This window comes from Orycteropus afer, unplaced genomic scaffold (assembly GCF_000298275.1).
Source record: "Orycteropus afer afer isolate SDZICR_OR568_19922 unplaced genomic scaffold, OryAfe1.0 scaffold00080, whole genome shotgun sequence".
Lineage (NCBI taxonomy): Eukaryota > Metazoa > Chordata > Mammalia > Tubulidentata > Orycteropodidae > Orycteropus > Orycteropus afer.
In genome coordinates, this window is record NW_006921667.1 from 3,931,825 (window position 1) to 3,947,016 (window position 15,192).

Genomic DNA, 15,192 nt, shown 5'->3' on the forward strand with positions numbered 1-15,192 from the left:
AAAAAAAAAAAAAAAAGCTAGTTTACTTAAGAAAACCATTGAAACTATAAAAATTTTTTATTAAATCTTGACCTTTGAATATAGAGATTCTGTATGTTAAACCAGGAAATATGCACAGAACACTCTGGTATGCAAAGAATGGTAGCTGTCTCAAGAAAAAAAAGAACTAGCTCTTTTTGAATTGAGAGCTAAACTAGCCACTTTTTTCTGGAACCATGCTATTCCTGCTCAAAAGAGTGACAAATTATACTTATTCACATTTGGATATCTGGCAGACATTTTTTCAAAATGAAATGAACAAAAGCAAGCTTGTCACTGCAGTTATACTCCTTGAAATACTGTGGCCAAAGGAAAAACGTTCACTTTTGAAATGAAAACTGAAATTTTGGAGAATTTTATTTACTACCAATATTTAAAGGCTTTTGTGATGAGTTTGGTAGCATTATTAATGTGATTTTGTTTATACTCTATAATAAAATGTGTCACCATTTGAAAGACTTGCTCAACGAGTGAACCAGTATTTTCTAAATGACCAAATGTATGTTACAAAGCATGCATGGCAAAAAGATTCATTCAAAATGCAAGAGAGAACAATAAATTTTAATGTAACAACAATGTAGCAGGTTCATTGGTACAGTTTTAGATCCCAACTTGCAATTAATTGTCAAGAAACTTCCACTTGTTAAGTTCTGGTGCAGTATCAAAGAAGAATGACCACAATTACCTGAAAAGACTATTCAAAATACAACTACAGTATGTAACTATGTGATGCTGAATTTTCTTCATATATTTTAGCCAAAGCAAGAAAGAAACAGCTATAAGAATCCAGATCTTTTAAAGCCAGGCAATATAAAAATTTGTGAAATATTTAAAACAAAGCTACTCTTCTAATTTTTGTCTTAGAAAATAATTTTTCATCAAAATGTGTTATTAACACGTTGTTGTTGTTGTTGTTGTTTGCCATCGAGTCGGCCCCGACTCATAGCGACCCCTCTTTGGGTTTCCAAGGCAGTATCACTACGGAAGTAGGACTGCCCAACCTTCCTTCCGAGGAGTGGCTGGTGGGTTTGAACCGCCAGCCTTCTGGTGAGCAGTCAAGTGCCTTAGGCACTATGCTACCAGAGCTCCTTATTAACGCATAGCAGATTATAAATAACTGATAAATACGTTTAAAATGTTTTAACTTCTAATGTGATAAATAATCTATTTAAGCAAAAGCACTTTGGCTCCTCAACAATTTTTGTGTAAAGTAATCTTGAGATCAAAAGTATGTGAGAATGGCTTCTCAGGAAATCAACACACACCACACATAATTTTACATAAACCAGAAGCCTCACCTAAGTACCAATGAGTAAAGTCATAACACCACATTACAGATTAGCTGTTAGCATTAAGCAAGATTTGGTAAGGGAATAGGGGGGCATCTGGACATGCAAAAGTATACCATAATTACTTTGAAAAGATCTCCAATTGACTCCACAGAGGTAAAAGAATACAAATAATAATAATAATAAGGCCACAAAAATCAGACAAACTCATTCTTTAGTTGGTTTAAAGTAATTTAACCTAAAAGAATAAAAGGTATTGTCAACCTCTAATTGCAATTTTCAATAACAAAACTATCTGTAACAAGTAATTTAAGGAATCAATTGTTTACAAAAAAGTAAAATGAAGCAAATTAATCTTAATACCTATGCTGTACCACATTATAATGACTTAGGTATAGCCTTTGAAAGGCATTTAATTGCCATGATGTTAGTAACTTTCAAATAAAAATTCAGTTACTAAGACCTTCCAATAATAAATAAATTAATAATAAACACTGGTAGTGCTTTACATACCCGTTTAGGACCACTAAAAATCTTTCTGGTATTTTCCTTTGATTTATCTCCTTGTTTATTTGTAGGCTTCTTCACACTTTCAGGCACACCAGGCAAGTCCTCTGTAAAATCCAGGTTTTCTGAAATGGTAATCAAAACTAGCTAGACTTATGATATTTCAAATTATCTATCAGAAAACCTGTGAAGATTTTTTTTGCATCTGTGGTGAGAAAACACTAATCAAATACAAGCTCCACACAGCTGACAAACCACTCCCAAAGACATTAAGTCTCATTCTTCCATTCTCAGCCCCTACTTATCTCCTCTAAATGAAAATCCAGGGCTTTGAACCAGTTACAAACCATTTAGTCATAGCTGATGGAAACAAGGGCAGCCTTCACGTTTCATAGCATCCAAATCTCTTTCATGTAATACTCCAACTTTGGTAATTACAACCACAGTCTCTAATTTTTAGATGTTATTTAGTTATCGATGAGTCTAATAATTTCATAAGCTGTGTGAACCCACCTAGCAGTTCTGTGGGAGAAAGACCTGGTGATCTGCTCCCATAAAGATTTGCAAAACACTCAGTGCCATCAATTCAATTCTGACTTACAGTGACCCTACAGGACAGAGAACTGCCCATAGAGTTTCTAAAGATGTAAATAAATCATTACAGAGACGCTCCCTGGCAGTCTAGTGGTTAGGATTCAGTGCCCCTGCAGACTGGGTTCGACTCCCGGTCAGGGAAGACTTTCTTAGGAGCTCTGGTGGCGTAGTGCCTAAGGCATATGACTGCTAACCAGAAGGCTGGTGATTCAAACCCTCCAGCCACTCCTCAGAAGGAAGGTTGGGCAATCTACTTCCATAGTGATACCGCCTCGGAAACCCAAGGAGGGATCGCTATGAGTCGGATCCGAGTTGATGGCAGTGTGTTTGGTTTGGTTTTGGAAACTGTTACAGAAGCAGACTGCCTCATCTTTCTCCTGAGGAGTAGCTATGGGTTTGATTAGTAGCCAAACACCTTAAGCATGGCACCACCAGAGGTCCTCTGGAAAAATTACACCCTACGAAATCCAACTATGTTACCTGAGGTCACCTTAAGTCTAAAGTAAGACTCAATGGCAGCTAACAACAACAATTTCATGGGGTCCCAAGGTGGCACAGATGGTTAAATAAGCACTCCACTACTAGCTGGAAGGTTAGTGGTTCAAACCCACCCAGAGGCATCTCAGAAGACAGGCCTGGAGACGTTTCCAATAGGTCATAACCTTGAAAATCCTATGAAGCAGTTCTACTCTGCACAAATAGGATCACCACGTGACTGACTTGACAGCAACTTAATAATAGTGACTTCATACTTTAAAGTTTAAAAAGTGGTATTACCCCAAGGTGTAAATTTTAGCCATATATTTTTAATTCTCAAGATCAGAATTAATTTGTTTCAAGGTCAGCACAAGCACTATTAAGGAAACTGTAGCAGGACAGACAGGAGCCAGATACGGTATACTGTTACCCATCACCCTTGAGAAAGCAACTGTAAAGCTGTTATCACCAGCCAGCTACTACATAAATAGCAAGGCTGCTGAAGACTTCAGTTCTCCAAAGGGATTCAAGGAGACAATGGATGGATTCTGAAAATATCTTTTAAAAAAACTGGCAGTGGGGTGGGGGGGTGTCCTAGGGATTCGAAATGTTGCTGAGTTGATTCCAACTCATGGTGATCCTATAAGACAAAGTAGAACTGTCCTATAGGGTTTCCTAAGGTGTACTCTTTATAGGAACAGATCATCATGTCTTCTCCTGTGGAGTTGCTGGTGAGTTCAAACCACCAATCTTTCAGTTAGCAACCACTGCATTATTAGGGCTCTTTCCCTAGGGCCTACTTCTATGTAATTCTAGTTTTGAAGGCAAGAATAATGTTAACATAGAGAAACTATTTTTAGGCCAAAGAAAGCAAGATAGCAGGTAGACTCAAGTATGCTTTATACTCTACTGAAACAAACAAACAAACAAAAAAACACAACCAAACTCACTGCCATCAAGTCGATTCGACTCACAGCAACACCTCCTTGGGTTTCTGAGGCAGTATCTCTATGGGAAGTAGATTGCCCAATCTTCCTACCGAGGAGTGGCTGATGGGTTTGGCTGATGGGTTTGAACCGCCAGCCTTCTGGTTACCAGTCAAATGCCTTAGGCACTATGCCAGAACTCTACTGAGAATCATTATTATAGTTCTAAATCACCATAGTGACAGTTCTTCAAGCTTAACAGGACAAAAGTTGTATTTAACACCTGACACAGATTAACAGAGGCTTCCTGTATTTTTATTCATTCAACTGTCAATCTACTTCACAAAATGTCTTTGTCAGATAATGGCTTAATTATGGCAAAGGCTAACCTATTTTTTCTGTTTGCCTTTCACAGTGGAGACTATGAACTCTTTAAGGGCCTCTAGTCATTTCTGATTCTACTACGTTAGGAGTCAAATTAAATTTTCACTCTTAAGAGTAAATGAATACTTAACTTTTCAATTTTATTAAATCAATTTAAGAGAGCTTAAGAGTATTTTAAATATTTATTAGTTGATTAGTTTTAAGACAATTATAAAAGATTTTTAGTAATTTTAATTTTCTAATATAGCTGATAATTGTTATTGGCTGTAGTTACATTCTGTAAAGTCCCAATACTGAATGTACAAGTATCAAACCAGCTTGTTTGACCTCAGCTGTGTTTTAGCACTCTACACGTGGCTGTCAATGGCAAAGAGCTACAAGTACTTTCAGCAAACAGGAAATACAGGCAGAATATAGAATTTGCAAATGAAGATGTTTTCTCTCTTTCATAACCTTTTAATAACAATTAGTTCTAAATGTCCAAAGCCTATCCTTATGTCTCCATAACTGGATTTTCAAAGCTGAACACAAGATACTTAGTATCCCTGACTTCATACTTGCACATTTTTAATATTCTCAAGTGCTAATTAAGAATAAAAAACAAGTATGAAAAGACCCCTCAATCTACAAAACAGTTCCTTGTAACCTGAGACCTAATCACTACCATTATTTAAAAAGCTGTGCTCTTTAGTTCTTAATAGGTACTTCTACTAAAATTAAATATACCGCTATTAAAATCAAGTTTCCAGGTAGCAACTATGTAGCTGTTGGTTTAAGCCTTAAAAACACATTTACTTACTATAATTACAAAAAACTAACTTACCTGCATTATTAGTATTAGACTGACTGTCCTGGGAATTATCATTGCTTTCTGGAGGAGGCTGAAAGGAGGGTGATGGTGCTGCTTTAGTTCTTTTTTTGCTTGTCTTTCTTTCTACTTGACAGTCATCATCTTCATCATCTTCACTTTCACTGAGATCATCAAAGCCAAAATATTTAATTTTGTAATTGGAACTTCCAGAACCTCCTTCATCACCTCCTGTGTCATCATGATCTTCAAAACCAAAAAACTCAAGTTTAACATCCTTTTTGGATTTAGTATTACTAGGTCGAAATCTAGTAGTGGTCTTAGAAGTTGCAAGATCTGCCTTTTTCCTTAGACGGCCAGCTTCTCCCAAATCTGCAGGAGTTGATGCAGTGAACTCATCCATGCTTCGTTCCATTGTATCCTGTATGGTGACATTACAAACTGACAAGCAAGATGGATGTAGAACAGTGTAATCTCTAGTCCGTCCAACTGTCCCTCTAAAACTGGTCCCACAACTTACACCACCTTTCTTTGCCTGATTCAGGCCATCTTTACTTGATTCACTGTTTGCTTTGGCTAAGGCCTGACTGGTGCCATCCATTAGCTTATCAAAATTTGATGCTCCTTGTGAAGATTTCGCTTTATTGGCCCTACAGTACGTCCTACAGTTGCTTGGCCTAAGAACACTTTGAACAATGTCTTCCTCAATGGCTTCATTTAGGTTTTCCAAACGTTTTTTAAAATCCTCATCCTTCATCTCCAAAAGAGGATCACTACCCAAACTTAATATACAATCTTCTGATCTTATATCTTCGAAATCATTATCCCATTCATACAAACCAGTTCTTATAGATCCCTTAATTGGAGATATTTCTGATGGAGATTCTGACCTTTTCCCAACTTGGGAGTTCCAAGTATCATTTGCTTCCTTGATTTCATCAGCTTTGTATCCAGAAGTCACTGTAGTTTCTGCATTGGGTTTCTTACAAATGTCTTCAGCATTTTTATAAATATGGTGACTATTCTTTTCATGTTCTTCATTAAAATTCTCCACTTTACCTATAAAAATGAAAAGTACTTAAGTCGAAAAGCACATGCATGAAAACAATATCAACATTAAATAGGCTATTTGGCTAATTAATAAAATCAGTTCATCTTGAAATAACTGCAGTAATTTTAAATTGTGAAGAAATTCGTGCTTACATCTAAAATACCCCCTCTACCTTTTTAGCATCTAACTCTCATGTCTTCTAGTGACCTTTCCTCAGGCATCCAAGTCCCTTAAAGTTGGTATCTTAAATTCCTCACAAGAGATTTCGACACTGTTAAACTACTGAATCAATTCAGAATGACACGTAAACGACTCAGACAAACCTCAGGGGTATGAGCTTTTCACATAAAGAAGCCTAAATTAAAGATTATTTAGCAGAATCTAAATCAGTATGATACACAGAAACAGTCAGGCAGTATTTGCTTTTATCTGGGATAGGGATGACCACAAGGCATGCCAACTCTGTCTAGAAACCTGTCCCCAAGGGTCAGGTTTCTCTAGCTATTTTTGCTTTCCTTTCTTTCTTCTAATCCCCAAAGCCATATATAACTCCACCAAAAAAAAAAAAATTAAAAGTGGCTCTGGTGCCTAAGGTTAAGTGGCTAGAGTGGTTATTCATTCCATGAGTCAACAGAAAGCCTTAAACTGCCTATTCACATTTTGCCATTTTTATTGTTTCAAACTTCTTTTTTTTTTCATTGCGATTTGGGTGAAAGTTTACAGAGCAAATTCATTTTCCATACAGCAGTTCATACATATTTTGTTTCATGACACCAACTGCAATACCCCACATTACAGCTCTCTTCCTACTTCCTCTCTGTAGTTACCTCTTCCCTGTCCTTCACTCCTACGCACTCCAGTCCCCCAGGTGTCTTCCTGTGCAAACACTGGCATTCTGTTTTCCCTGTCTTAAACTTTTATCCTCAAAATTATATATTTTTTTTACCTTTCCAAATTAAAGAAGGGAATGTATGTAATTCCAACTAGTATTGTTAATTAATTAACCTTGCATTTAGTGGTAGAAAAACACTGGTAAAATGTCTACCTCTATGCCAAGCAATAAAATTACTAAAAGATGTACCTAAGAAAAACCATATACAAATCTCAATTAAGATTCAAATACAGGTGAGAGATATGCTTACACAGATTCCCTGTACCACTTCTAATGCTACCCAATAGTTTTAAATATAGCCTAAATTGTTAAGCTTTATACTCACCTTTAGAAAGCACTGAATTTCTAAACAAGGAGTATCTGTTTTATCCTTAGATATTTTTCAAATGTTACTTCTCATACTCTAATCATTAACCAGAAGATAGTGAAGATCTTAAGATTAAAAACTGACTCTGATATTTGACACCTTAAACGAAATAGAAGCAAAATCACATCTAAAACCAAACCTGAGGAAAAGATCCCAATGCTTTCATAACAAATGGAAACAGCACTTGGAGCTAAGTTTAGACACGTTTCCTGGGTAAACTAGCTCTATACCCACTGCCATCCAGTCAACTCTGACTCATAAGGACCTCTCCTTGGGTTTCCGAGGAGATACCTCTACAGAAGTAGATAACCCAGTCTTTCTTCTGAGGAGTGGCTGGTGGGTTTGAACCACTAGCTTTCCAGTTAGCAGTCAAATGCCTTAGGCACTACGCTACCAGACCTCCTAACTAGCTCTATAGACCTCAGGTAAAACCCCTAACTTACAGAGTTTTCCTGAGAGCTTCAATTTCCTCACGTGTTCAACAAGGAGGACACCAGGATAGTCTACTTTACAGCATTTACTGAGGATATTACTGGAAATAATAACTACAGAAATACTTGATAAGCTTGTTATTGTTAGGTGCCATCGAGTCGATTCAGACTCAGAGCAACCCTCTGTACAACAGAACGAACACTGTCTGGTCCTGCACCATCCTCACAATCTTTTATAATCTTAACTACAAAAAAATCTTTTAAGATGTCATCAAATGTTACATAATTGTGGTGTAGTAAATTACTTAGTGTGGCTTTTCTACCCATAAATCTTTGTAAACTCCAAGGCGGGATTTGCTATGAGCAACTGAGGAGCTCTTGATTGCTAAAGTTGTCCACCTGGAGTATTTCTGTTGGGAGTGGCACAACACAATGTTATGGGAGGCTCACTCACAGGTGCTTAGAATTCTGTTGTTATGATTGGTTGGTTTGACCACTCTGCCGGGCTCATAAGGAGACCTCCTAGAGGCAGAACTCTGACTGCTGGTTGAGGAAGACGTGCTGCTGAAAGAGACATGCGCTCCTGAAAGAGACACGTGCTGCTGGGAAAGAGACGCAAGAGACACGCACTGCTGAGTAAGACACCGAGGGACATGCTCTGCTGGGGGAGAGACTGTGAGAGACTTGGCTGAGAGACGGCAGGCTGGGGAGAGAGACTGAGCATTTTCCCTGAACTCGAACTGTAGCCTGGTGCTTCCCTAATAAACGTCATCACCTGTGAGTTGTGTGTGGCCACTGCAGTGAATTATCGAACCCAGGAGAGAGGTGGTGGGTGCTTTGGGAGGAACGGTTGGTGAAAGGGCTGGAGGGAGGCAGCATGTCTGGCCTTGCAGTAATAGGTCTTGGGCTATTGATGGTGATTCTGCCTTCCTCTTGTGGGGTTCTAGGAGGTTAGAATATGTGGCCTCCTTGTTTTTTTTGCAATAATACACATCATGTTTTTAAAGTTGTATAGCATTCTATTTTCATCACATAACAAAATTTAATTAGGCTGTTTTTAAATGTTGTATGTATTAAATATCCTCCTCATGCAACAATAGAAAAGTATGATGATAAGCTATTCCTAAAAGAAGAAAAATAGAAAAACAACTGTCATCAAATCAGTCTGACTCACAGTGACCCTAAATATCCTAATGTAATACACTTATTACCTATGTTTAAAAAATTACCTTAAATTGTACTTTATTACCCCATTTCCCCTAAACTCAGAGTGAGAGTATGCTGAGTTTGTGTTTCAACCTTAATATTGCCAGTTACTGTTCTTCTTAATAGGCTGCCTTTCATATGAATAAGGTCTAACTGTATTTACAAACTTACATATTTGTTTCAAATATAAATAGTAATAAAGTATTCCACAGAGAGAAGTTATGTCCTCTACATATTACAGGAAGACCTCAAGGAGACAGATTGACACAGTGGCTGAAAAAATGGGCTTAAACATAGCAGCAACTGAGGGTGACACAGGCAACATTTCATTCTGTTGTACAGAGGGTGGCTATGAATCAGAGCTGACTTGATGGGACCTAACAATAATGTAGAAAGATGTCTTCTCACTAAAGGAATTGTATCATAAGCAAACACTCTATCCACTTATTCAACTATGTAACATCAATAATACTACAGGTCATAAACCCAAACCCAATGCCATCTATAGAGTTTGGACTCATAGTGACCCTAAAGATCAGAGTACAACTGCCTCATAGTGTTCTCAAGGCTGTTAAATCTTTATAGAAGCAGACAGCCTCATCTTTCTTCTGCAGAGCAGCTGGGGAATTCAAATTGCTGACTTTTTGGTTAGCAGCTGAATACTCTGACCACTGTGCCACCACTTACAGTATAGTACAGTACAGTGAATAGACAGATAAAAGAAGAAAATATACTTAAAGATACTTTCCAGGTTATCGAGCATTACACAAATGCAAATTATCAAAGATATTACAACTCTGGCAAAATAGGGGACATATTTTCAATAATCTATGAGACTTTTCTTAGTGGAATGCAACACTCTGCTGTCAAGTCAGATTCGACTCACAGTGACCCCTCCTTGGGTTTCCGAGGCAGCATCCTATGGAAGTAGATTGCCCAACCTTCCTTCTGAGGAGTGGCTGGTGGGTTTGAACCACCAGCTTTCTGGTTAGCAGTCAATTGCCTTAGGCACCATGCCACCAGAATCTAAAAATTTCATCAATATCCTCTTTTAGTCTTGTGGACACCAGTTTCATGCAAGGAATTAAAAACTATACATCCTAATGTTCTTCCTCAAGCTACAGGGTAAAGATTGGACCTAAAGACTTAGCCTAGCATGATTTGCAATCAGATACTTAATAAATGTCTTTGAATTTTAGTTTCCAACATCACTAGATTAGTACTCACCCTTCCACATATCAGACAGCAGTTAAGGAAGGATTCAGCATAATGAAGAAGACTACATGGAATTTGGGGTTTGAAAAGCATGGGGCTGAATCATAGTGAAGCCAGTAACTATGTAGATACATGAAAATTTGGCAAGCCATGTAACTTCTATAAGCTTCATTTTACTTATCTGAAAAACAAGCAACTTCAGCACTGTAAAGTTTTCAATTGCTGTAATCTTTGAGACATAGTTCACCCACACCTTTCTGGGTGCCTCTGGGTAGATATGAACTGCCAACCATTCAGTTCCCAGACAAGTGTTTAACTGTTTTTGCACCACCCAGGGACTGTCATATAGGCCTTAATTCCTCTGGAATCTGTAGGAGTTCTTTTTAAACTAAGGAAATTAAACTTTCTTCTGTGATATGAGTAGTAAAAATAAATAAATAAATAAATATATATATATATATATATATAAATGAAATTTATCATCTTAACCATTTTTAAGTATAAAATTCTAAGACATTAATTTGTCTTTCTATGACTGGCTTATGTTAAATTAGCATATTTTCAAGTTTCACTCATACTGTAGCATGTATAAATACACATTGCTCAATGTCCAGAATATATTCTGTAAAATAGGATGTTACATGATTTGGACATTGTGTATATACTCTGGTAGTATAGTGGTGAAGGTATTTGACTGCTAACCAAAAGGTCAGTTGTTTGAAAATACCAGCCACTCTTTGGAAGAAAGGCAAGGCAGTCTACTTCCATAAAGATTTACAGCCTTGGAAACCAAATGGGGGTTGCTATGAGTCTGAATCAACTCAACGGCAATGAGTTTGGTTTTTTTGTTTAATAATCTGTTTGTTAGATACACGCGTATCAAAATGACTCTGGTGCAAGCTGTTCTGGCTCTCTGTTAGCACCTGGAGTCCAGGGTTTGGAAACTTGCATAAGCAACTGGATGTCTCTGGGTAGCCAGTGCTCTCCAAGCAGCTCCAGGGAGCCTGGTCAGAATTGGAAGCCCTTAGGGACATAGTGGCTGCAGCCCAGTGTCTCCCTGGAGGCACTGTCCTGCAGGGCACCGGGCTTTATCTTGGTTTGGGGGCTGCACCCAAGCCCTTGGGAGCCAAGCTATGACTGCCATGGCACTGCAACTCAACACTGGCCCTGCATTCTGGTGCTCTTCCAAGCAACCCTCTCTTCCCCTGACCCACAGGCATATATGTGCTTGGACACTGCCTAAATGGACAGTATGTGGCATATACCTGTATTAAAATTTCACTCTTTTTTACAGCTCAATAATATTCTGTTGTATGTATACGACTCATTTTGTTTACTCACTCATTTCTTGATGGACATTTAGGTTGTTTACACCTTCTGGCTATTATGAATAATGCTGCAGTGAACACTGATGTACAAGTATCTGTTTTGAGTACCTGCTTTCAATTCTTTTGAGTACATAACTAGGAATTTTATATTTAATTTTTTGAGGAACTACCGAACTGTCTTCCACAGTAGCTGATCCCTTTCACACTGCCATCAGTACGCAGAGGTTTCATTTTCTCCACATCCTTAATAATACCCTTTTTTTCTGATTTTCATCCTAGTGGGTGTGAAGGAGGAGCCTGGTGGTGCAATAGTTAATTAAGCACTCAGCTGTAAACAGAAAGGTTGGCAGTCTGAACTCACACAATACCTCTGCAGCAGAAAGATGTGGCAATTTGCTCCTATAACAGATTTCAGCATAGGATATGGGACAGTTCTGCTCTCCCCAACTACACAAACTGCTGGCTGGTATGAACTACACACCAAAAAAACCAAACCAAACTCACTCCTGACAAATCAGATCTGCCTCACAGCAACCCCTCCTTGGGTTTCTGAGGTGCTATCACCACGGAAGTAGATTGCCCAACCTTCCTTCCCAGAAGTGGCTGGTGGGTTTGAACCACCATCCTTTTGGTTAGTAGTCAAATGCCTTAGGCACTATGCCACCAGAGGAGAAGTGACCCCCAAAAAGGTTACTTCCCTAACCACCATACCACCTGCCTGCATAGAAAGAACCCCAAGCTTCTGTTCTAAAATAAACAAAGTAGATCCCTAAGGATCTATTCAAAGAATGTCATCACCTTCCCAACACAGACACTGTTAGCTGCAAATTGCTATAGTAGGCCCCTACAATGGAGTCCGCTCCCACAGGTATGCCATACCTCAAAGTTTCATAAAACAGACTTCCCTTGGGGGTCAGTTCAGGTCTGTGCTGAGGCTTGCTAACTAAGAGTGCTGCGTGCTAGGAAGTAGGTATCTTGAGTTGAGGCTACACACAGGAGGACGCTGATACCAACAAGGCAGAACTCCCAGAGGGTCTGTTTAGAACATGACACCCCATCCCCCATCCAGTTACTACTGGCTGCAAGGCTGCTATGAATTGCTACAGAAGGCACTCTGCAGTGGAGTCTGCTCCCATAGTCACACTCCACCTGCATGTGATTTCTGTTCATGTCAAAGCTCAGACTTCTAAAACCAAGAGGACAGACCTCCCTGGAGTTCAATTCCAGTTAGTCTCCCCCTACTTTTGGTAAGCACTGAGAATAGCTGATAAAGAATGCTATGTGCTAGGAAGCAGGTGTCTTGAGTAGATGCTACACTCAAAGCCAACCACCTACCAGGGGGACTCTGATAGAAAAATAGGCAGGCCATTAAGGGAATTCAATGAGAGCATAACACCCCTTTTCCCTCACTTGGACACTGTCAATCGCAATGCTGCAAACTCTTACAAAAGGCCCTCTGCAATGGAGTCTGCTTCCATACGCAGCATTCTACCTACCTCTTGCATACACCATAGCTCAGGCTCCCTAAATTGAGAAAATAGACATCCCTGGGGTTCAGTTCAGGTGTATCTATCCCCCATTCCAGTTAGTGCAAAGAATGACTGACAGAGGCTTCTGTGCTAGGAAACAAGCATCCTGAGTACAGGCTAAACTCAGAGACAACAAACTACCAGGGGACACTGATAGTAAGAGGGCAGAAATCCCTGAAGGTCCATTCAGTGGATAATAGCCCTTCCCCACTTAGTAACTGATGGCTGCTGCACTAATGAACCCCTACAAAAGGTCTGCCACAGTAGAATTAAGAGGTAGGTCACATAAGTGGAGACTGCTTCCTTCAATTATCACAGAGTCAATGGGGCTCTGGAACCAACAAAATATCTCTGAGATGTCCTCCTTCTGGTGAGTACAAGTCCCACTTCCTTCTGAAACAGAACATAGTCTGCCTATACATCCCCTGAATGCCAGCTCAGATATCATCAATGTTCACAGAACAGGAAAAGCAGCCTCAGACAGAAAGGGGGTAACACTCAGTCCCAAAAGTGACTCCTTGGGTGTAGGTTTTCATTTTCACTGTAAATGAAGTTGCAGAAACAGAGAAGCAAACACGCAAAACAAACTCACTGCTGTTGAGTCGATTTGACTCACAGCAACCCCATCTTGGGTTTCTGAGGAATTATCTTTACGGAAGTAGACTGCCCAGTCTTCCTTCTGAGGAGTGGCTAGTGGGTTTGAACCACCAGGCTTCTGGTTAGCAGTCAAATGCCTTAGGCACTACACCACCAGAGCTCCCAGAAACAGAGAAGGAAAGGGAGTAATAACTAGATAATGAGCACTGTGCCCCCTGGAGGGTATACTGATTACTGTACAATAAGATGCCTGAGTGGCGGTGCACACTGATAGATTGGCCACAGAAAGTTGTCCGATGTGTTCAGGAGACACTGAATGTTGAAAAGAAGGATGTAGAACATTCAAATCTTAATTAAATCAGAGAAAGAAAAAGAGGTATCACACAGGAAAAGAGCCAAAGGCTCTTCTCACTGCTAAAAATTTTAGCATAAAGTAATGTGGGTAAAAATACCAAACACTGGAGAGAGCTGAGAAAGTTAATACCCTCAAAAACTCTGGTAGCGTAGTGCCTAAGGCACTTGACTGCTAACCAAAAGGCTGGTGGTTCAGACCCACCAGCCCTCCTCGGAAGGAAGGATGGACAATCTACTTCAGTAGTGATACTGCCTCGGAACCCAAGGAGGGGTCACTACAACAGGTCCAACTCAACAGTATATAACACCAGCAAAAAATTATAAGACACACAAAGAAAAGAGAAATCATGGCTGACCCAAGTGAATCCAACAGAGAGAGTGAAAGTGCGCCTACAGAGGACTAAATAATGAAAAGAATGGAAGAAAATGGAGTTCAATATAAAGCTAATGGAAAACACAAACAAACAGAGTAAGAAAATTAAAAAAGGAAGACAATCAAGAACAAAATGAAGATCTAAAAAACTGAGATAAAAACAGACTAACCAGAAATATTACAAATGAAAGGGGCAATAACTGAAATGGCAAACATGACAGAAGAATTTAACAACGGATTTAATAAGGCAGAAAAAAGAATCAACAAAAGAGGATAACCAAAAAAAAAACACACTGTTATTGAGTCAATTTTGCGCCATAGTGACCCTACATTTGAAATTAGAGAGGCAGAAGAGAAACAAGAAAAGAGGCTCAAGAAAGCTGAGAGCACAGTTTAATAGGATGATGGGACAACATTAAGAATACTAATATATACATCCTGGGTATTCCACAAAGAGATGAGACAGAAAGGGATAGAAAAATTGTTTTAAGAAATAATGACAGAAAATTTCCCAAATTTGATGAAGGAAATAAAACTACAAATCCAGGAGGCTAAAAGAGCCTCAAGCAGGATAAACCCAAAGAAATCTACACTGAGACACTGCACAGTAAAGTCAGGCTCTCAAAAACTAAAGATAAAAAGAATCCTAAAAGTAGTAAGCAAGAAGCAAACAATCACATATGACAGATCCCAAATAAGATGAAATGCCAAATTCTGGAGGCCAGAAGGCAATGGAATGACATAGTTACAGAGATGAAAGAAAAAAAATCCATCACAGCCAAGAACACTGTAACCAAGAAAACTATCCTTTAAGAATACAAGAGG

At 39.0% G+C, this 15,192-nt stretch overlaps 1 protein-coding gene across 1 annotated transcript in view; it reads right to left on the minus strand.

The window, feature by feature from the left end:
• WAPL (WAPL cohesin release factor) overlaps positions 1-15,192 on the minus strand; it is a 145,750-nt gene that overhangs the window by 103,777 nt on the left and 26,781 nt on the right. The window contains exons 2-3 of the mRNA XM_007941431.2: positions 5,040-6,083; positions 1,842-1,960 (exon numbers count right to left, since the gene is read on the minus strand). Coding sequence (XP_007939622.2) covers positions 1,842-1,960; positions 5,040-6,083 — 1,163 coding nt within the window. The remainder of the gene's footprint in view (positions 1-1,841; positions 1,961-5,039; positions 6,084-15,192) is intronic.